The sequence below is a fragment of the Pongo pygmaeus genome, chromosome 13 (genome assembly GCF_028885625.2).
Source record: "Pongo pygmaeus isolate AG05252 chromosome 13, NHGRI_mPonPyg2-v2.0_pri, whole genome shotgun sequence".
NCBI classification, from domain to species: Eukaryota; Metazoa; Chordata; class Mammalia; order Primates; family Hominidae; genus Pongo; species Pongo pygmaeus.
The window spans coordinates 31,682,900-31,706,539 of NC_072386.2; the positions used below are offsets into that span (position 1 = coordinate 31,682,900).

Genomic DNA, 23,640 nt, shown 5'->3' on the forward strand with positions numbered 1-23,640 from the left:
AGGAAAGCGTATTTATTTCCAGCCTTTCAAACAAAAGGTTTCAGAGCTCGCTTTGAGACTAGGACTGGTGATTGGGATGCTTCCATCTCATCCCACTCGTTGGATCATCATTAATGTTACGTTACAGAGCTTGCCAAATTGTGGTATATCTCTCAGTACCAAGTAAATAAAGGGAAGTAAATGACCAACAATTTATCCTGTACTTGTTATAAGTCACTCAAATTACCTTGAACAAACAAATGTGTTTCTATTACTATTATATGTCATAAAAAGATAAAGGTATATGGAAATAATGACTTTTAAATGTATACATAAGTGCTTTCATGTTTCATATACATAACATTTCATCCCACTGAAAAACAGTAACAGGCCGGGTGCAGTGGCTCACGCCTGTAATCTAGCACTTTGGGAGACCAAGGCATGCGGATCACTTGAGGTCAGGAGTTTGAGACCAGCCTGGCCAACATGGCGAAATCCCATCTCTAGTAAAAATACAAAAAATTAGGCGGGCATGGTGGCATGCACCTGTAGTCCCAGCTACTTGGGAGGCTGAGGCAGGAGAATCACTTGAACTTAGGAGCTACTTGGGAGGCTGAGGCAGGAGAATCGCTTGAACAGAGGTTGCAGTGAGCCAAGATCTTGCCACTGCACTCCAGCCCGGGTGACAGAGCAAGACTCTCTCTCAAAAAAATAAAGTAAATAAAAATAAAAATAAAACAGATCTAAAAGTTAAATGTCTCACACAGGGGTTAAAAGATAAAGTTACAACACATTTAGTTATACATCCAATTAAATGAGACTTCCCATTGAGCAACTGCAGAACAGTGGGTTTTGAAAAGTGGAAACAAATGAAATAAGTTTTTAAGCTTATTAGTAAACATCAGGTTACATTTTTGTAAGGATTAAAGCAAAGGGGACTTATTATGTTGATTCAGGTAGACTGGAGTCTTCTGTTTTCAGGAAAAAACTGGTCTGTTTTAGAATCTGCTTCCTTAAAGTTTCAGTTTGATAATATGGCATTTAGCATGAGTGGCTCCATTTGGTTCGGTCTGGTCTGTTGGGGCCTAGTGCAGCAGCTCAATCCAAAACAGCGACCTCTCATAATTTTTGTTTTGCAGAGTTTGAAGGAGTTCACAAAATTGTAAATGTGGGGAAATATAACCAATGATTTTATAAAAAGTTAGTTGAAATTTTCACCTCAAGGAGTATTGTAATCTCTTTCTGCTAGTTTCAGTTAAAATATTGAGTAACAACACTCAAGCACCATAATTTCAAAGTATACAAACAGCACTGCCTTTGAAGGGCCAGGCCCAGCCTCTACTCTGCTTTCCCAGTTACTTGTGGAAGAAACTGAAATTAGATCTCCCACACATTAGTAGGGAGCTTTACCTCCCACACATTAGCCAGGGCTACTTGGTCTCCCACACATTAGTGGGGGCTGCTTGGTCTCCCACACATTAGTGGGGGCTGCTTGGTCTCTCACACATTAGTGGGGGCTGCTTGTTCTCTTACACATTAGTGGGGGCTGCTTGTTCTTTCACACATTAGTGGGAGCTGCTTGGTCTCCCACACACTAGTAGGGAAGCTTGATCTCCCATACGTTAGTGGGGGATGCTTGATCTCCCACACGTTAGTGGGGGTGCCTGAAACACTGTGTTGAGGTTTTAAAAATGGAATTCAATGCCTAGCCTTGCAGAAACACACAGCATGGACAATCAGTTACATTTGTGTAGGTACTGGAAAGGGAAGTAATAATAGTCTTTGTGCCACATGTTTGCCATCTCTAGTGTAACCATTGCTATTCATTTTATCATTCAGCTCTCTATCATTCTGTTTTAAAATGGTTTATTGACCTCCAACTATATGAACTTCTGGGTTATATCCCAGAAAATCAAAATCTATATGTCTAGTCAAAATGTATTAGAGAAACATTAAAACCTAATAGTATACAGTTCCAACTTCTCACCTGTATGTCCTCACTTGACATGCATTTGTTTTTAGATATCCTCTCTCCACTCTATTACTTTCTTTTTTAGGAACATGTCCCTATACCACTTCTTACCCTGCTTCTTCTATGTAATCTTTTTTTTTTTTTTGAGACGGAGTCTCGCTCTGTCACCCAGGCTGGAGTGCAGTGGCACAATCTCAGCTCACTGCAAGCTCCACCTCCCCGGTTCACGCCATTCTCCTGCCTCAGCCTCCCGAGTAGCTGGGACTACAGGCACCCGCCACCACGCCCGGCTAACTTTTTGTATTTTTAGTAGAGACGGGGTTTCACCATGTTAGCCAGGATGGTCTTGATCTCCTGAGCTCATGATCCTCCCACCTCGGCCTCCCAAAGTGCTGGGATTGCAGGCGTGAGCCACCGCGCCCGGCCTATAATCTCATGCAAATATCTTTCTCTTAGTTTGTAAGTAATTACTGGTAAACTCTTCCGTATGGTTTTTCTTTAACTGTAAAGTGGTCACTCAGTTACTGCATCTCCCCAGTGTCCTCACAGACACTTAAGTAATTAACTCCACCTATTACACTTGCCACATTTTCATCTACTTCTCAATCCCCAGATTTTTGTTTAGTTTGTTTTTAAAATTTTCCTAATTGCTTCCTCATCAAATGCCTGTTGGCCAAAGTTTCCCCCATCTGCTATCTTAGGTTTTATCATGGGAAGAATCCACTGATAAAGGAATGATACAGGTTATGATTAGAAAAATATATAAAAATTTTTGTTTTGGTTTGTTTTGCTTAAGACCGAAGTTGCTTTTGAACTAGAAAAACACCACGTAGAATCAGTTCCCTGTGCTCATTTACTAAACAGCTCAGTCATCTCCATCATATTTTCTTCCAAGCCTTGCCATTTCATCACAAACAAGATTCTGCTAATATGTGAATGGTTATCTCTTCGTGGTCAGTCTGTCTCTAAATTTGGATATTTCCTACAGATATGATTAAACTAAGTCAGTATTTATGAACATTTGAACTCCAAAGTCCTCTTGTTTTCCTAATGTTTAAAAAAATGAAGCTTGGAGACTGGGTGCGGTGGCTCACGCCTTATAATCCCAGCATTTTGGGAGGCCAAAGTGGGCGGATGGCTTGAGGTCAGGAGTTCAAGATCAGCATGGCCAACATGGTGAAACCTCGTCTCTACTAAAAATACAAAAAATTAGCCAGGCATGGTGGCGGGCCCCTGTAATCCCAACTACTCGGGAGGCTAAGGCCAGAGAGTCTCTTGAACCTGGGAGGTGGAGGTTACAGTGAGCTGAAATCCCACCATTGCCCTCCAGCCTGGGTGACAAGAGTGAAACTCCATTTCAAAAAAAAAAAAAAAAAAAAAAGAAAAGAAAGAAACATTAAGTTTGGCAAAGATTCAGTAAAAACGTTATTTTTAATAAGCAAGGATTTTTATACATTAATAGCTGAAAACAAAGTGATTGGCTACCCCAGGATTCATTTATTCAGTGAATATTTATTGGGCATCTATATTGTCCTAGATAGTATAAAGAGATAAACAAACCAAACATGGTCTCTGTTTCATGTAACTTACAGACTAGTAGAAGAGATCAATAGGATATCATGTTGAAATGAAACTTACAGATTAATAAAACAGATAATAAAAATATAATTATAAATAATTTTTAACATTCTGAAGTAAATGAACAGAGTGAAGGAATAGATAATGAAATGGTTAAGTCATTAAGGAAGAAAAAGATGAAAACAATGTTTAAACTGAGATCTATAGGATTGAAAAAAATAATAATAATAAGCCAGACACAGAGTGGAGGAAGAATATGTTCCAATGAGATGGAAAAGAATGCTCAAAATCTTCAACGTGGGAAACAATTTGATAAGCTGTAAGAATTAAAAGAAATCAGCATGGCTAGAGTATAGAGAGTACGGAGAGAACAAAATAGATGAGTGTTAAGAAGTAGACAAGAGTCAGGAGTCAGAAATTATTCAGGAATTTGTAGGCCAAGATAAAACCATGATAAGATTTTTGATTTTATTAGAAGTATAATTGGAAGCCTTTGAAGAGTTTGAAGCAGGCTTCTTCAAGGGCAGGAACAGGGACAAAAAGTCACACTGGACAATCTGTGTACCATGGATTTGACAGGGCAATGATTAAGATCAATAAAGCAGTTACTGCATAAACCAGGTGGTAGATGGTAATAGTTTGGGTTAATATGTTATCAGAGGAGATGCTGAGAAAAATCCAGATAATATTAGAGGAATAAATGAATGACTTGAGATGGGTTGAGTATTAGGTGTGGGAATGATAAGGAAAAAGGAGGAATTAAAGAAGACAGCTGGCTTAAACAACAAGATGTATGGTGGGATTAGTATTGAGATGCAGAAGTCTGGGAAAAGAACAGGATAGGGAGGCAGTGTTTTAAAATGTTTATTTTGAAAATATTATGTGAAACACCTGTGAGAGAGTTAAGGAGTCATGTCGTGTGAGATTTGACATATGAAGCTGGAACTCAAGAGTAAAATTTTTCAATTGAGATTTACATTTAGAAATCGTTAACATAGAAAACATATTTAAGGTCATTGCATTGAATGAAATATTTGGTGAAAATGTAGAGAAGAAAGAATACAGGAAATTAGCACAACCTGAAAGTTTGCAAATTTAGAGTTTACAATTGTATGGTTGATACATGTTATTATGCTCCTCAAATGTGCTGGGTACTTTATGTATTTTAAATATTTCAATAGGATGTGGATGGTCATGGAAGTGAGGAGATTTCATCTCTATTACACAGAAGAAGTCCAACCTCTTACGATAAGAATGGGGTAGGGGAGGAGGCTTATTTGATGGGATTATATGTTTGGCTCCAAAGACCATACTGTTTTAGCTACCAGTGAAAAAAAATTGCTATCCTATAAGAGCAGTGTGCATATCTATCTTTTTCTCACCACTGTATACCTAGGCTTTGATTAGTATCTGGTTAACAGTTGAATTTCAATGAATACTACTTGAATGAATATATGTGCAGGCTTCCCTAAGAAAGACATTATTTTATGTCTAAAATGTGATAGAAGTTTTCCTCATCTCAGCGGAAGTGACAAAGCTAGAGATATGGATTATAGGTGCTAATTTTTCTTTTTCTTTTTTCTTTTTTTTTTTTTTTTTAAGAAGTCTTTTTCTGTTGCCCAGGCTGGAGAGCAGTGGCATGATCTCGGCTCACTGCAACCTCCGCCTCCTGGGTTCAAGCAATTCTCCTGCCTCAGCCTCCCAAGTAGCTGGGATTACAGGCATGCTCCACCACGCCCGGCTAATTTTTGTATTTTTAATAGAGATGTGGTTTCGCCATGTTGGCCAGGCTGGTCTCGAACTCCTGACTTCAGGTGATCCCCCCATCTCGGCCTCTCAAGGTGCTGGGATTACAGATATGAGCCACCGTGCCCGGCCAGGTGCTACTTTTTCTAAAAGGGGCTAAATCATACCCAGAACTGAAACAGAAACTATGTTTTTTGGCATATAATTCCACAAGGTGGAGTGAGATGAAAGTGGTCTTGAAACAAAGCCTAGATAAATCTAGAGATTAAAGGTTAGCTAAGGCTGACTGACAACAGAGCAAAATGACAAGGCTGTAGTCACAGCCACTTATACTTCCTGAGTTTGGACTAAAGTGGGAAGCAAGGAATGTAACTGGCTTTAATATTTTCTAAAAGATCATGCCTAAAAGGATTACCTGTGGAGGGTGAAGCAACTGCACAGAAAGAGGCTGTGCAGAGTATACCACCAGAGCAAGGATCGAAAAGGACTCATTACCGGAGAAGAAAAGGGAATGGTCTCTGTCAGAAGACCAGTGTGGGATGGCCAAAGAACCACGAAGGTACCTTTAGAGAGCAAAAGCCTGAAGACATGATTTGCCATTAGGGCCTCAATGAGAGAAAATTGTAGCCCCAGTAATGATTTTTCCTCTTTTCCTTTAATTCCACTTTGACTTTGTCCTTGTTTCTGCCCTAGAAGGAGCTAGAAATAGCAGTTAGTGGAGAGTAAAGAGGTGAAGTGTGGAAGAAAATAAACATCAGTTTCCCCTTCTTTTGAATTCCAAGCTAGTTAATTCCTATCTAAGGCATGGACAGTGGTACTGCCCTGAGGAAGGGAGAAAGCATGAATTGAATGAGAACTTGAGGTTTTGAATTATATTGCAGCAGACCTTTAATATCTAAAAATAAGGATTATTCATTAATGCCCAGAAGTAACTGTATATTAATGGTTCTTTTTGAGATATTATCTAGGAAAATGGAAGAGAGAGCTGACACAATGGGTTTAACGAATAGTGGTAGGAGAAAAATTAAATTACTTGTTTTTTGTACCATTTTGAAATTAGTTCATGAATAACTTAGTTTTAATTAAAAATTATTCTACAACTCTTACTACCTTCATGATATGAATGTAACTTTAGAAATCAGATTGAGGCAAATCACTACTGTATGTTACACATACTTAAGAATAAGATGACCCTATATGTAGAAGGTTGTTGAAAGAACTGTTTCATTGACATGAAATCATGCATAAGAAAATGCTGAAAATATACAGAAATACCTATTTTATTTTATTTTCATTATTAATTTCAACATGGCTTTTTGAAGGCTGAGAACAATAATTAGAATGTGGAGTGGGATATACAGATTTTCCCAGTGCAGTCCAATAGATCTTTCTGTTATAATTGAAATGCTCTATATCTGTGCCATCCAGCACCCTAGCCACTAAGCCACATGTGACTAGTGACTGCTTGAAATGTGGCCAGTGCAACTGAAGAACTAATTTTTAAATTATATTTAATTTTAATTAAATTTAAATAGACACACATGGTTAGTGGACAGCACAGGTCCAGACTCCTTAAAGAATGATGCTAATCAATGAGAACACTTGGACACAGAGTGGGGAACATCACACACTGGGGCTTGTCGTGGGGTAGGGGGGGAGAGGAGAGGGATAGCATTAGGAGATATACCTAATGTAAATGATGAGTTAACGGGTGCAGCACACCAACATGGCACATGTATACATATATAACAAACCTGCACGTTGTGCACATGTACTCTAGAACTTAAAGTATAATAAAAATAAATAAGTAAATAATAAAAAGAAAGAAATGATAAAAAAATGCTAATCTACAAACATGTATCATAAAACAGCACTATTGTAGAACTAATGAAAACATTTCCCATATTAAAAAGTCTATTTTAGAATCTTCTTTTGGCCAAGCATCCTGTGTGGATACCTTTTGCTTTAAGCTACATTACTTTCTGTTAATGTATAATGCACATGCTCTCTTTCATTTCTCTGGCTAGTGCTTTTATAATGAAGGAAGGTGGGCATATCCCCTACTGTACAAAGTATTCTAATTAAGATAGATAAGTCATGCTGCTTTTGTTTATGTCACAATTTTCCCTGTAGCTAGAATTAAATGATGCTGTCAAAGGACAATGCTAGTGTTTGATGGCTTTTAATATTTTTGTCCATAACAAAAGACTAAATAAATGCAATCAATATTCCCAATTCCTAGCTCTCTAGTAATTATCCTAATAAAGAGATATTCATGCTACCAAGCATCAATACATGCTCTTCATAGCCCTAATAAATCTGCTCCAAGAAAATAAACCACATACTGCTGTGGCTTTAGAGAGAATGTTAGCAAACACAAAGATCAGAATGTGATTAACCAACTCTTCAGCACATGGGAGTAACAAAATATGGATTTTAAAACTCAAACACTTAAAGTTACCAAGAAATAAGAATCACATTCTTAAAGGGGCCATGTACTGTATTTGGGGTAGCTCCTCAGGCAAATAACTCAAATTGGGATTTTAAATAGCAGTGGCTATTCAAAAGAACTCATCCTATAAATGTCTACCTTATAAAATAAAAACAACTACAAAATAATAATAGTGTCATAGTCCATTTAGTTTTATTATAAAGGAATACCTGAGACTGGATAATTTATAAAGAAAATTGGTTTATAAGGCTGTACAAGAAGCATGGCACTAACATCTGCTTCTGGTGAGGACATCAGGCTGCTTCCACTCATGGTGGAAGGTGTAGGGGGGCCAGTGTGTGCAGACATCATGTGGCAGGAGGTGAAGCAAGAGAAAGTGGGAAGGTGCAATGCTCCTTTTATCTACCATCTCTCTCAGGAACTAGTAAAGCTGGAATTCACTCATATACCTTGAGGATGGCACCAAGCCCTTCATGGGGGTTCTGCTGCGTGATGCCAACACCTTCCATTAAGTCACCTCCAATACTGGTTCCATTAAGTCTCACCTCCAACACTGGGGATCAAATTTCAACATGAGATTTGGAGGAGTCAAACAAACCAAACTGTAGCACAAGAGTTATTGAGTATTTTAATATACACCCAAATGCTCACAAAAACTCCATGAAGTAGATACTGCTTTTATTTCCATTTGACAAATGAGGAAAGTATGGCTTCAGGAGGATGTCCAAGGTCGTACATCTGGGGTAAAAAGAGTGTGGTATTTGTCAAATCCAGGTATGTCTGACTCCAAAACACATCTTATATATTAATTTTTAAAAAGTATCCACTGTATCTTAAAACAAGTCATTAACAAGGTTTACTATTATTAAGGCAGTGCTACCTCCTATTTCACTATAATAATTTCAGCTTTCTACAAGCCTTTCTCGGTGAGTTTCAATTAGCTAGGCCTGTTGGATAGTCTAACTTTGACTATTAAGTGGTTAATAGATTTACTTGGTAAAATCTTCCTTTAAGATTATATAAGAAAAGGAGGAATAAATAATTTCAATATCCTAGTTATCCAAGAGCCATTTGTATTACACCACACACACACACACACAGACACAGACACACACACACACTACAAACTGTTCCTTTAAGTCCAAAAGTTCACACCCTATTTGCAGATCAATTTGCACAAGAAATGTTAACATAGGGAAGGACTTCACCATCAAATTATCAAATTACTGGTAAGGCATTATTTTATCAATGTTTTATTTTTTCTTCAGCTTTATTGATAATATGGTGTATACATCAATGTGATATTTTGTGATATGTGATATCACATATACAATGTGATATTTTGGTATACTTATACAATGTGAAAAGATTACCACAATCAAGCTAACTATAATAACATACCCATCATATCAATGTTTAAAAGAGGGGAAAAGCACTTTGAGATGAAGAGAACTAAGACAGATTTATGAAATGGTGGGGTATAACTCTGCCTTGATGAATTCTTTACAATCCAGATAATTGAGGAAAAAAAGCGAAAGGTACTATATTAGTCATATTGGGCTGCTGTAACAATATATCGTAGACTGGGTGGCTTAAACAAGATAAATTTATTCTTTATAGTTCTGGAGGCTGAGAAGTCCAGGATCAAGGTACTGGCTAATTCAATTCCCTAGTGAAGTTATCTTGCTGGCTTGCAGATGGTACCTTCTTGGTTTTTTTCTCACATGGAAGAAAGGAGAGCGAGAGCAAGCGAGAGAGAGAGAGAGAGAGAGAGATTGGGAGATAGAGAGACAGAGGGAGTGCTCTGGTGCCTTTTCTTGTAAGGACACTAATCCAATCGTAAAGGCTCTACCCTCAAGATTTCATCTAAACTTATTTATTAATACTTCCGTATTAGGTCATTCTTGCATTGCTATAAATACCTGAAACTAGGTAATTTAAAAGAAAAGTTATTTAATTGGCTCACAGTTGTGCAGGCTGCACAGGAAGCATAGCGCTAGCATTTGCTTCTGGGGAGGTCTCAGGAAGCTTTTACTCCTGGTGGAAGGCAAAGGGGGAGTAGGCAATTCACATGGCAAAAACAGGAGCAAGAGGTGGGGGGGAGGTACTGCACACTTTTAAACAGCCAGATCTCACGAGAACTCACACTTGTGAGAACAAAATCAAAAGGCTGTTACTAAACCATTCATTATAAATCCACCCACCCTCATGATCCAATAACCTCTCACCAGGCCCCGTTTTCAATAGTGGGGATTATAATTCCAACATGAGATTTGGCAGTGACATATATACAAACTATATTATTCCAGCACTGGCCTCCAAAATTCATGCTCTTCTCACACTGCAAACTACAACATGCCTTCCCAAGAGTCCCCCATAGTCTTAACTTATTCCAGCACTAACTCAAAATCTGAAGTCTCATCTGAGACAAGGCAAATCCCTTCCATCTGTGAGCCTGTAAAATCCAAAACAAGCTAGTTACTTCCATAACACAATAAAGGAATAGGCATTGAGTAAGCATGACCAATCTGCAAGGGATAAATCTGCCAAAAGAAAGGGGCTACAGGCCCTATGCTAGTTTGAAACCTAGCAGGGCAGTCATTAAATCTTAAAGCTTCAACATAATCTCCTTTGACTCCATGTCTCACATCCAGGGCACACTGGTGCAAGGCTCAAAAGGCCTTGGGCAGCTCTGCCCCCGTGGCACTGCAGGGTACAATCTCTGTAGCTGCTCTCACAGGTTGTTCAGTGCCTGCAGGTTTTCCACACTGATGGTGCAAGTTGCCAGTGGATCTACCATTCTGGTCCTGGAGGACGGTGTCCCTCTTTCTGCAGCTCCACTAATCAGTGCCTCAGTGGGGACTCTGTGTGGGGCCTCCAGCTCCACATTTCCCCTCCACACTGCCCTAGTAGAGGTCCCCTGTGAGAGTTCTGCCCCTGCTTATACATCCTCTGAAATCCAGGTGGAGGCTGCGAAGGCTCCTTAACTGTTGCATTCTGTGTGCCTGCAGGCCTAACACCATATGGAAACCACCAAGGCTTACAGCTTGCACCTGTGGAGGGGCAGCCTGAGCTGCACCTGGGGCCCTTTGAGTCAAGGCTGGAGCTGCAGCAGCCACAATGTGCAGAGTAGTGTTTTGAGGTTGCACAGGGCAGTGGGGCCATTCTTTGTAGGAGGAAGGAAACCCTTCTTTCCTCCTAGGCTTCTGGGCCCATGATGGGAGGGGCTGCTGGGAAGGTCTCTGAAATGCCTTCTAGACCTTGTCCCCATTTTCTTGAATATTAGCCCTTGTTTTCGTTTCAGTTATGCACGTTCTTCCAGCAAGTGGTTGCTTCACATCCCAGTTGAATTCATCTCCTGAAAAAGCTTTTTCTTTCTCTGCCATATGGCCAGGCCGCAAATTTTCCAAACTGTGCTTCCCTTTTAATATATATTCCAACTTACTTCTTTACTTTACTTGCTCCTGCATCCTGTACTTTACTTGCTCCTGCATCTAAGTATAGGTCATTAGAAGCAGTCAGGCCACATCTTGAATGCTTTGCTCTTTAGAAATTTCTTCCACCAGATACACTAAATCATCATTCTCATATTCAAACTTCCTCAGGTACCTTGGGCAAGGGCATAATGCAACCAAACTCTTTGCTAAGGCATAACACACGTGATATTTGCTTCAGTTCTCAGTAAGATCCTCATTTCCATCTGAGACCTTCTCAGCCTGGATTCATTGTCCATATCACTATCAGAATTTTAGTTACGACCATTTAAACCAGTCTCTAAGAAGTTCCAAAGTTTCCCTCATCTTCCTGTCTTCTTCTGAGCCCTCCAAAATCTTCCACCCTCTGCCTGTTCCCCAGTTCCAAAGCTGTTTCCATATTTTTAGGTATCTTTATAGCAATGTCCCACTCCTTGGTACCAATTTTCTGTATAAGGCCATTCTTGCATTGCTATAAAAAAAAAATACCAGAGACTGGGTAATTTTTAAGAAAAGAAGATGGTTCACAGTTCTGCAAGCTGTACAGGTAACACAGTGCTGGCATTTGCTTATGGGAGGTCTCAGGAAGCTTTTAGTAATGGTGGAAGGCAAAGAGGGAGTAGGCACTCATATGGCAAAAACAGGAGCAAGAAAGAGACGGGGAGGGTGCTACACACTTTTAAACAACTAGATCTCACAAGAACTCACTCACAATTGCAAAGATAGCACCAAGGGGATGGTCCTAAGCCATTCACGAGAAATCTGCCCCCATGATCCATTCACCTCCCACTAGGCCCCACATCCAAATTTGGGGATTACAATTCAACTTGAGATTTGGTGGGGACATGTATCAAAACTTTATTACTTTCCAAAGCTCCATCTCCAAATACCGACACATTGGTGGTCAGGGGTTCAACTCATGAATTTTGGACCTACAGTAGTCAGTCTATAGTAATACATTATAACCAAACTCCTAGACAAAAGAATGTGAGGACTTTTGGTAGGAGAGTGAACAGACCAGCAGGAAAGTAATGGAAGGTAAGCACAGAGATACTCAGGTCATCCACATTGTGTATAGCCCTAAATGCCAGACTACTGAGTATAACATTGTTATTTCATTGATCTTGATCAAAGTTGTTTTCCAGAATTCATTTGGTGCGATATTATAGAATGTTAGAAAAGCAACAAAGAGAAATTGAATGTGAGATGACTTGTTCCAGTGTGAATGTGCCACAGATTACCTTAATGTTTGACTTACTTTATAAGACATATGATTCAAAATGGGCAAACGAGAGTTAAATGAACATGATAATAAAATATTAGAAATCAACTAGGAGGACAAGAAACAACCTATAGGTCCTCTTAAGCCAACATCTAGAAATATGTAACAGCTACAGTATCTGGAAAGAACAACTTGTTTGAGGGATACAAGGAAGGGGCAATAAATTCAACAGCTATTATTCAAAGATGGTTGTAAGAAATACTAAGTATTTGCATGAAGTGCAAGGCAGAAAACAGTCCCAGCTCCAGTTTGCTGGCAGCTTCTTTTAACTACCGTATTTTCAAAAATGTTGGTCTGAGGCATTATTTTAAGAAGCATGATGATTGTAAACTTATGTTCTTTTTACTTTTTATTTTACCTAAGATAGGAGGCAGATCAATTTTAGAATATGATATTTAAGTTGTCAAATAATTAGACAATGGGCATTGGTTTTGTGCTAGAAGGCATGGAGACTAAGTACTTACAAAAATGTCCCTTTTAGAAAAGAAAAAAAGGGTTGTTTTGGGGAAATAGAAAAACTAAGCATTCCAAATTACTTACAGTAGTCTCCCCCTTATCTGAGGTTTCTCTTTCCATGGTTTGAGTTACTTGCAGTCATCCCTGGCCAAAAATATCAAATGGAAAATCCCAGGAAAGAAAAACATTTCGTAAGTTTTAAAGTGTGCACTATTCTGAGTAATGTAATGAAATCTCTCACCATTTCCATCCTGATAGGAATGTGAATCATCTTTGTCCACTGCATCTATGCTGTTGACCCTACTCATCCATCAGTCACTCAGTGGCTATGTCAGTTATCAACTGGAAAAAAAACATGGTACAATTGTCCCTCAGCATCCTTGGGGGATTGGATCCAGGACTCTTGATAATATGCTCAAGGACCTTATATAAAATGTCATAGTATTTGCATATAACCTACACACATCCTCCCATATACTTTAAATCCTCTCTAGATTACTAACCAAAGCCCTGTAAATTCTATGTAAATAGTTGTTACACTGTATTTTTGTTTTTTTAATTGTATTTTTATTTAAAAATATTTTTGATCTGTGGTTGATTCAGTCTACCAGTGTGGAACCCACCAATACAGAAGGAAGACTGTATGTGTATACAGGGTTCATTACCATCCAAGGTTTCAGGCATTCACTGAGGATCTTGGAATGTATCCCGACAAATAAGAGGGACTGCTGTACTTACGTTTTTCTGTTCTTTTACTTCAAACTTCATAACCTTAGTCAAGAAATCATCTTTGGTCTTAGAGTTTCCTAAATGCAAAGTGAAAGTAGTCCATGAAAGTTTTCTTTTTAATTTTAAAACTGTTAAAGCAGAATTATTTTTCTTGAGCAAGAGTAGCTTAACGAACAATGATGAACCAGTTGTCAGAAAAGAGTGACCTATGGGCTTTAAGACTTTTTTCTATTTAGCAAGCAAGCAATTTTACTGTTCAGAAGCCCCCAGTCTTAAAAAGCAGCACAGGTATCTAATCTACCTTTTATTTTTCTAATCAAGCACTTATATACTTATTCTATATGTTTTTTTAAGTGTTATTGTAGTCTTGCATTTCTTTTAAATTTGATCAGTTCCATATATTTTCCAAATATTTGCCATTTTATTTTCATATATAGGTACATATTATTTGCCCAGTAATATTTTTATATGTAGACCATTAACAAACTATAGTGTGGAGAAGCATTTTTACTCTTTGTGCTACCATCCTCAGAAAAGCTGTAATTTTCATCTTCGAGTATACGATTATTGACATATTATTCTAGGTAAATTAAAATAAATACAAGTATATGCTTTTAGTACTAATCATTTTAATCACTCCGTTTTCTCAACTCCACTTTCAACTTAGAAATTACATTGTCTCTATGTCATATTTGAAAGATTGGTGTACTCTCCATTAACAAATCGTAAGACAAATGTTCACTGCTACATAAGACAATCTTTATGAGTCTTAATACCTTTTTGTTGGATCGATTTTTTTCCACATTTTTTTCTTTCCTTTTCTTCCAAACTTCCCTTTCTCCCACCCTTCACCCCTTCCCCCTTCCTTATTTTTTGAGATAGGTCTCCCTTTGTCGCCCAGGATGGAGTACAATGGTGTGATCATAGCTCACAGCAGTCTTGCAGCCTCAACCTTAATGTAAATTAAGAATGATACAGTCCTTCTTGAATCGCTTGAACCCGGAAGGTGGTGGTTGTTGCAGTGAGCAGAGATGGCGCCATTGCACTCCAGCCTGGGCAACAAGAGCGAAACTCCATCTCAAAAATGATATGCTCCTTTTTTTTTTTTTTTTTTTTTTTTGAGAAGGAGTCTTGCTCTGTCGCCCGGGCTGGAGTGCAATGACGCGATCTCAGCTCACTGCAAACTCTGCCTCCCGGGTTCAAGCCATTGTCCTGCCTCAGCCTCCGAGTAGCTGAGACTACAGGCGGCGTGCCACCACGCCCAGCTAATTTTTGTATTTTTAGTAGAGATGGGGTTTCACTGTGTTAGCCAGGATGGTCTTGATCTCCTGACCTTGTGATCCTCCCGCCTCGGCCTCCCAAAGTTCTAGGATTACAGGCGTGAGCCACCACACCCGGCCTGGAATGCGGTCCTTCTTAAAACTAAATTTATATTTTTTGAAATTCCAAAATTATATCTTTCATGTTATAAAATGAGATAATTGAGAACACATTTGGTGTTGTGGTCTCTTAAGATCTTGCCTAACAATATAAAAGTACAAAAAAATTGAGTAACTATTTTCCCCTTATTTGTACTGGTAAATGAAGACCCCCATGTATGTACTTATATGTTTTTCTTGTTCGTTACTTGCTCCAGTGGTTTGGAAATTTTGGTTACCCTGAGAATTCTCTGGGACCTTGTTAAATATGTAGATTCTTGCTAGGTCATACTTGCTCAAGAGATTCTGGCGTCAGTACCTAATCCTTAAATTACTTTGCAATAATCCAGTTACTATGTAGGTTGAGACCCTACAAGAAGGAATGATTCATTCAATAAGATGTACATCCTTGATCCCAGAAACTTTGGAACTAAGTATTCAGTTTCTTCAATAAACAGAGCACATCTTGTTTCATAGGTTTTGGGGGTTGGCCTGAACAAATCAACTAAGTATGACCTAGTTTCTATAGCGTTCTGAACAATTTACAGAGTGAATTCCTGGCTGTTCAAAAATCGGGAATTGACTGCATTCTTTGGAGAGCCAGGTGTTTCCACTGGGAAACCCCATGACAGGTGCTCAGCCCAATTCTGTTTAATGTTTTATTAAACATAGGGGTGGGTTAAACCACTGGGTTTTAAATGAAGTACTTAGAGCTTTTCAACTTGCCCCATAGCTTTGTCTCAGAACTGATCATTCTATTATCATTAGTTTTGAGAATGCCGTGTAAAGAGCAAAGTAACCACTGGTGGTTGCACTCCGGAGCGGGCGAGGACGGCTAGTTCCTGCAGCGCCCTGGCACAACTCAGCTGAGGACACACGCTTTTTCCCGCGCAGCCGGAGGGCTGAACAGCAAAGCACTCCCCGGGGGAACTGTGTGTCAGCGCAGCCTGGAGATAGCAGGCCCAGGGGGCAGCTCCACCACAGGAGACAGGACACGCCTCAGTCTGGGCAAATTCCCGGCCTCCTTTGGCTCTAAGCCAGCAGCCGCCGCCCGCGACCTCCTCTCCTCCTCCGTCGTCACCCCGGCCGCCCTGCCGGCCCCGAACTTGCCCGCCCCTGGGCGCGCGGCCCCTCAGCCCACGGGGCTGGCGGCGCGGTTGGGATGGGACCGATGTGGCGCATGCGTGGTGGCGCCACTAGGCGCGGGAGTTGCTGCGGCGGGGACGGTGCCGCGGCCAGCCGAGGGCCAGACCGCTCGGGCCGGGCTCGTGGTGGGGGCAGCCCCAGCGGCGGCGGCAGCGTGGGCTGGCGAGGCCGCGCGGACGGCGCCCGACAGCAGCTGGAGGAGCGGTTTGCCGACCTGGCGGCGAGCCACTTGGAGGCCATCCGTGCGCGGGACGAGTGGGACCGGCAGAACGCGCGGCTGCGTCAGGAGAACGCCCGGCTGCGGCTCGAGAACCGGCGGCTGAAGCGCGAGAACCGCAGCCTCTTCCGTCAGGCTTTGCGGCTCCCTGGCGAAGGCAGCGACGGGACGCCCGCGGAGGCGCGCCGGGTCCCTGAAGAGGCCAGCACGAACCGGAGGGCTAGAGACAGCGGCCGAGAGGACGAGCCGGGCAGCCCCAGGGCCCTGAGGGCCCGACTTGAGAAGCTGGAGGCCATGTACCGCCGGGCCCTGCTGCAGCTGCACCTCGAGCAGCGGGGACCACGTCCGAGCGGGGACAAGGAGGAGCAGCCTCTACAGGAACCCGACTCCGGCCTCCGCTCCCGGGACTCGGAGCCCTCTGGGTCCTGGCTGTAGCCGAGGCCGCAGCCAGAGAGAGGCGGAGCCTCCAGCGGGCCCCTCCTCCTCCGTTCCCAGCTTACCCCTACTCCTCGCGCACGCCCTGGCCCGCGGCCTGCCCGCGGATACCTTGGACTACGGTGCCTTCCCGCCCCCGCCAGCTGACACTTCCGGGTGGCGCTTGGCCATCCGCTTGGCGGAGGTCGAATGATTGCAAGGGCCCTCAGGACCTCCCACATGTACAGTTCCCCTGCCTCTTGCCCCGGCTAGTTTCCCTGGAGAGAGGCCTAGGCAACAACGAAGGGACGGATTTTGAAACAGCAAGAACTGGGTGCCAAGAAACACTTCATATTCCCTGAACTTTTCTGGATGTTGTGCGAACCTGTTGTATTTTTTTTTCCCTGTATTTTGGTTCTGAGGGATGAGTAATGTGTTTTTAGTTGGTTGAGTTTATCCATTCTTCAATCCCCTAAAGCCTTCAGCTATTCTTTTCTTCTGTGGCCAACATTTTAAGTACAGTGTTTGCTTTTATAAGTCGGTCTTACTTGGATGTCCTATAAAATACCCACTTTTTATAAAGATGATATTTATAACCTAGGAACTCATGCCTGTCTTGGCTGCAGTCCCTGTACATCTAATATATACTGATTTGTTTGCCCCCAGAGAGTTTTTAAGGTATCTGCCTATATTGTGATCTTTTGAAATGGTAAATAAATCTGGTGCATTAAAAATTATCTGAAAGGTTCCAGCGAGTATTATTTGAAGTGTGTTACATTTTTCTATTTTTTAAAAGATACCTTGGTATATGAATATACTAACTTAAATCTGGTTTTAGTTGTCCTTAGTAAACTATCATGTTCTTTTAGCTTTATGTAACAGTGATCTTTTAAAATAATATAAAGATTAGGTAGTCTAAACGTTATTTTAATATGTATAATGTTCATTTAGCTTAATTAGTACGTAGATAATTTGCCTTGTTTTGACTAAGGACTTTTAAGAAATTATAAATTACTTGTATATCAAAAGTTCCCCTAACAAAGTGATTTAAGTTTCAGTTATTTCAATGGCACAAAAAAGTGACTAGTTTAGCAATAAATGTCCTAAAGTTACTTTTATTGCGCCTCGTTAATAACACTTTTGCCAACTAAGTAATGAAGAGGATCCCATTGTGCCTGATAAAAAAATCATAGGTCCAAGAGTGTTTCAATGATGGAAAACATTTCAGGGGAAAAAAATCATGAATAGAATTGTCAAGGGAATAAAATATACTAGTTATGGCATAGTCCAAAAGTTTTAAATATTATATATTACAAAACATTGTTTCACTCGTGTCCGTGTGAAGAGACCACCAAACAGGCTTTGTGTGAGCAACAAGGCTGTTTATTTCACCTGGATGCAGGTGGGCTGAGTCCGAAAAGAGTCAGCGAAGGGAGATAGGGTGGGGCCGTTTTATAAGATTTGGGTAGGTAAAGGAAAATCACAGCCAAAGGGGGGTTGTTCTCTGGCAGGCAGGAGTGGGGGTCACAAGGTGCTCAGTAGGGGAGCTTTTGAGCCAGGATGAGCCAGGAGAAGGAATTTCACAAGATAATGTCATCAGGGCAGGAACAGGCCATTTTCACTTGTTTTGTGGTGGAATGTCATCAGTTAAGGAAGGAACCAGCCATCTGGATGTGTACCTGTGGGTCACAGGGGACATGATGGCTTAGCTTGGGCTCAGAGGCCTGACACAATGTACCAGGAAAACAAGTTTTGTGATTTTTCAAGTCCTGGGTTATGAAGACACTGTATTTTGCTTAAAGGTAATTGATATTAGATGTGAATATTAGAATCTTCCCCTATGGCCAAAAAATATAAGGAACTCGTTGAGAAGAGGTAGGTATATAAAAATAAATTATATTCCCCTTCACTTCATTTTCTAAGAATGAAAGAAATACAGTGATGTACTGCCTAACCAACATTTCAGTCAGGAATGGACTGCTTATATGATGATGGTCCTGTAAGATTATCATACTGTTATTTTTATTGTACCTTTTCTATGTGTAGACATGTTTAAATACACAACTACCATTGCGTTGTAATTGCCAGCAGTATTCAGTACAATAACATGCTTCCAAATTTGTAGCCTAGCAGGAATAGGCTTTACCATATAGCCTAGGTATGTAGTAAGCTATACCTTCTAAGTTTGTGTAGGTACACTGTAATGTTCACATAACAAAGAAATTGCCTAGTGATGCATTTCTCAGAGCATGTCCCATTGTTAAAGAGACCCATGTCTGTAAAATATGTTCAGGAGTCAGTAGGAATTAGAGAACGGAAAAAACGTTTGTCCACCTTACTGCTATTACATTGTAACTTCAGGCTTAAATTGGTTAAGCTCTCCAAATCTTAGTATTCTCATTTGTAAAATGAATGTAAGATCTACCTCAACATGTTATAAAAATGTTATTGAGATACTATAGCAAAATGCCTGCTTCAAAGTTTTCGTGCACGTTCGTGTGAAGAGACCACCAAACAGGTTTTGTGTGAGCAGCAACGCTGTTTATTTCACCTGGGCGCAGGTGGGCTGAGTCCGAAAAAACAGTCAGTGAAGGGAGATAGGGGTGGGGCCGTTTTATAGGATTTGGGTAGGTAAAGGAAAAAGGGGGGTTGTTATCTGGCAGGCAGGAGTCAGGGTCACAAGATGCTCAGTAGGGGAGCTTTTGAGCCAGGATGAGCCAGGAGAAGGAATTTCACAAGATAATGTCATCAGTTAAGGCAGGAACAGGCCATTTTCACTTGTTTTGTGGTGGAATGTCATCAGTTAAGGCAGGAACTGGCCATCTGGATGTGTACGTGCAGGTCACAGGGGATATGATGGCTTAGCTTGGGCTCAGAGGCCTGACATTCCTGACTTCTTATATTAATAAGAAAAATAAAATGAAATAGTGGTAAAGTGTTGGGACAGTGAAAATTTTTAGGGGTGATATGGAGAGATAATGGGTGATGTTTCTCAGGGCTACTTCCAGCAGGATTAGAGGTGGCGTAGGAACCTAGAGTGGGAGAGATTAAGCTGAAGGAAGATTTTGTGGTAAGGGGTGATATTGTGGGGTTGTTAGAAGAAACATTTGTCATTTAGAATTATTGGTGATGGCCTGGATACGGTTTTGTATGAATTGAAAAATGGAATAAGAGAAGGAGAAAAACAGGTATTAAAGGTCTAAGAATTGGGAGGACCTAGGACATTTAATTAGAGAGTGCCTAAGGAGATTCAGCATAGTCCTGCCATCAAAGATTATTTATTTACTTTAAGAGTTAAGAGTGGCAGTTTGGGGATAGCACCAGCAGATATCAGCTGTGATGGTTTGGAGAAACAGTGTAAACTGGCAGTGTAAACAAGAGCAGGGCATGTATAAGTAGTTAAAAACGGTGAATAGGAGTATGACTAGACAGAAGATAGTAGGGATGACAAGTTTTTTGGGGCACAGTCTAGGTTGGTCTGGTGCCTGGAATGAGTCTGGGGCTTAATAAAAAGGAGCGTCTATACAGGAGCTCAAATGGGCTGTACCTTGTAGCATTCTGAGGACAGGCCTGAATTCTGAGAAGGCAAAGTGGTAAAAGTATTGTCCAGTCCTTTTTCAGTTGGTGGCTGAGCTTGGTGAGGTGTGTTTTTAAAAGATTATTAGTCCGTTCTACCTTTCCTGAAGACTGAGGACCTTAAGGGATGTAAAGGTTTCACTGAATAGCAAGAGCCTGAAAAAATGCTTGGCTGATTTGACTAATAAAGGCTGGTCCTTTACCAGACTGTATAGAGGTGGGAAGGCCAAACAGAGGAATTATGTCTGACAGAAGAGAAGAAATGACAGCGGTGGCCTTCTCAGACCCTGTGGGAAAGGCCTCTACCCATCCAGTGAAAGTGTCTACCTAGACTAAGAGGTATTTTAGTTTTCTGACTTGGGGCATGTGAGTAAAGTCAATTTGCTAGTCCTGGGCAGGGGCAAATCCCTGAGCTTGATGTGTAGGAAAGGGAGGAGGCCTGAACAATCCCCGAGGGGTAGTATAATAGCAAATGGAACACTGAGAAGTGATTTCCTTGAGGATAGATTTCCAGGATGGAAAGGAAATGAGAGGTTCTAAGAGATGGGCTAGCGGCTTGTAACCTACATGGAAGAGGTTATGAAATGACGACAGAATAGAATGGGCCTGTGAGGCTGGAAGGAGATATTTTCCTTGGTCTAAGAACCATTTGCCTTGTGTGGAAAGAGATTGATAGGTGGAAGTTTCAGCGGTGGAGTAGGTGGGAGTGACTGATATGAAGGAGGAAAACTGGCCGTGAAGGACAGAAGTTGGAAATCTAGCTGCTTGTCTAGCCACCTTATCAGCATAAGTGTTGCCTAGAGCAATGGGATCTGACGCCTTTTGATGGCCTTTGCAGTGAATGACTCCAGCTTCCTTTGGAAGTAAAGCGGCCTTGAGCAGAGTTTTTATTAAAGAAGCATTAACGATGGAGGACCCCTGCATAGTGAGGAACCTCTTTCAGCCTATATAACAGCATGGTGGTGCAGAATATGAAAGGCATATTTAGAGTCAGTATAAATATTGACGCGTAGTCCTTTTGCAAGAGTGAGAACTTGAGTTAAGGCAACTAATTCGGCTTGCTGAGAGGTAGTGGAGAGGGGCAGAGTGGTAGCCTCAACGATAGATGTGGAAGATACTATAGCATAGCCTGCCTTTGCTGGTGAGTGGCGATTAGGCCTGGTGGAACTGCCATCAATAAACTAAATGTGATCAGGGTGAGGAAAAGGAAAGAAGGAAATATGGGGAAATGGGGGAATGTCAGGTGGATCAGAGAGATACAATCATGAGGGTCAGGTGTGGTATCCAGAATAATGTGGGAGGCCAGATTGAAGTCCGTGCCAGGAACAATGGTAATTGTGGGAGACTCAACAAAGAGTGAGTACAGCTGAAGGAGCCGGGGAGCAGAAAGTATATGCGTCAGGTATGAGGAAGAAAATAGATTTTGGAAGTTATGAGACATGTAGAGAATGAGTTGAGCACAGTTTGTGATTTTTAGGGCCTCTAAAAGTATTAAAGCAGTGGCAGCCGCTGCACGCAGACATGAGGGCTAGGCTAAAACAGTAAGGTCAAGTTGTTTGGACAGAAAGGCTACAGCGTGCAGTCCTGGCTCTTGTGTAAGAATTCTGACTGCACTAACCATGCCTAGGAAGGAAAGGAGTTGTTTTATAAGGGATTGAGGTTTGGGAGATTAGTCAGACATGATCAGCAGGGAAAGCACCTGTGTTTTTATGAGAATTATGCTGAGATAGGTAACAGATGAGGATGAAATTTGGGCTTGACTGAAGTAATGGGGGCTGTCTGTGAAGCCTTGCGGCAGTACAGCTCAGGTAATTTGCTGAGCCTAATGGGTGTCAGGGTCAGTCCAAGTGAAAGCGAAGAGAGGCTGGGATGTTTGAGATCCAGAAAGCATGTTTGAGATCCAGAACAGAATAATGGGTTGTAGAGGGAGGTATTGAGGATAGGAGAGTATATGGGTTTGGCAACACAAGGTCGATAGGCAAAACAATTTGGTTGATAAGGCACAGATACTGAACTAACTTGTAAGCCTTGTCTGGTTTTAGGACAGGTGAAATGGGGGAATTGTAAGGGGAGTTTACAGGCTTTAAAAGGCCATGCTGTAGCAGACGAGTGATAACAGGCTTTAATCCTTTTAAAGCATGCTGTGGGATGGGATATTGGCATTGAGCGTGGTAAGGGTGATTAGGTTTTAATGGGATGATAAGGGGTGCATGATCGGTCACTAAGGAGGGGGTAGAGGGTCCTGTACTTGTGGGTTAAGGTGGGGAGATACAAGGGGAGGATGTGAAGGAGGCTTTGAATTGGGGGAAAAGGCGGCAATGAGGTGTGGCTGTAGCCCAGCAAAGCAGATAATTCAGTTAAAGTGTCTCAGCCTAATAAGGGAACTGGGCAGGTGGGATAACTAAAAAGGAGTGCTTAAAAGAGTATGTCTAAGTTGGCACCAGAGTTGGGGAGTTTTTAAGAGGTTTAGAAGCCTGACCGTCAATACCTACAACAGTTATGGAGGCAAGGGAAACAGGCCCTTGAAAAGAAGGTAATGTGGAGCGGTAGCCTCCGTATTGATTAAGAAGGGGACGGACTTACCTTCCACTGTGAGAGTTACTTAGAGCGTCTGTGATGGTCCTGTAGGCTTCCGAGGCAATCAGGCAGTGTCAGTCTTCAGCTGCTAAGCTGAAAAGATCTGGGAAGGAGTCAGTCAGAGAGCCTTGGGCCAGAGTTCCAGGGGCTCTGGGAGTGGTTGCCAGGTGAGTTGAACAGTCTGATTTTCAGTGGGGTCCTGCACAGATGGGACGCGGCTTAGGAGGAATCCCGGGCTGTGGGCATTCCTTGGCCCAGTGGCCAGATTTCCCACACTTGTAGCAAGCTCTTGGGGGTGGAAGTTCTGGAGGAACCCCTTGCAGCTGCGGTTTGGGCATTTGGAGTTCTTGTGTGCTGGAGATGTGGCTGGGGGTTGTCTCACAGTGGAAATAAGGAATTGCAACTCAGAAATACATTGCTACTTGGCTGCCTCTACTCTATTATTGTACACCTTGAAGGTGAGGTTAATTAAGTCCGGTTGTGGGATTTGAGGGCCAGAATTTAATTTTTGGAGTTTTATTTAATGTCGGGAGCAGATTGGGTAATAAAATGTATATTAAGAATAAGACGGCCTTTTGACCTTTTAGGGCCTAGGGCTGTAAAGCATCTCAGGGTTGCTGCCAAA

At 41.5% G+C, this 23,640-nt stretch overlaps 1 protein-coding gene across 1 annotated transcript; it reads left to right on the forward strand.

Moving 5' to 3' along the window:
- Nucleotides 1-14,289: 14,289 nt before the first annotated feature.
- Nucleotides 14,290-17,599, forward strand: TUSC1 (tumor suppressor candidate 1). The gene has a single exon (XM_054502151.2). The coding sequence runs from the start codon at nt 16,248-16,250 to the stop codon at nt 16,881-16,883; it is 636 nt and encodes a 211-aa protein (XP_054358126.1). The 5' UTR covers nt 14,290-16,247; the 3' UTR covers nt 16,884-17,599.
- Nucleotides 17,600-23,640: the final 6,041 nt, after the last annotated feature.

Excerpts from the sequence above, each read along its gene's own strand:
- TUSC1 (XM_054502151.2), top strand. The coding sequence starts at position 16,248 with ATGGGACCGATGTGGCGCATGCGTGGTGGCGCCACTAGGCGCGGGAGT.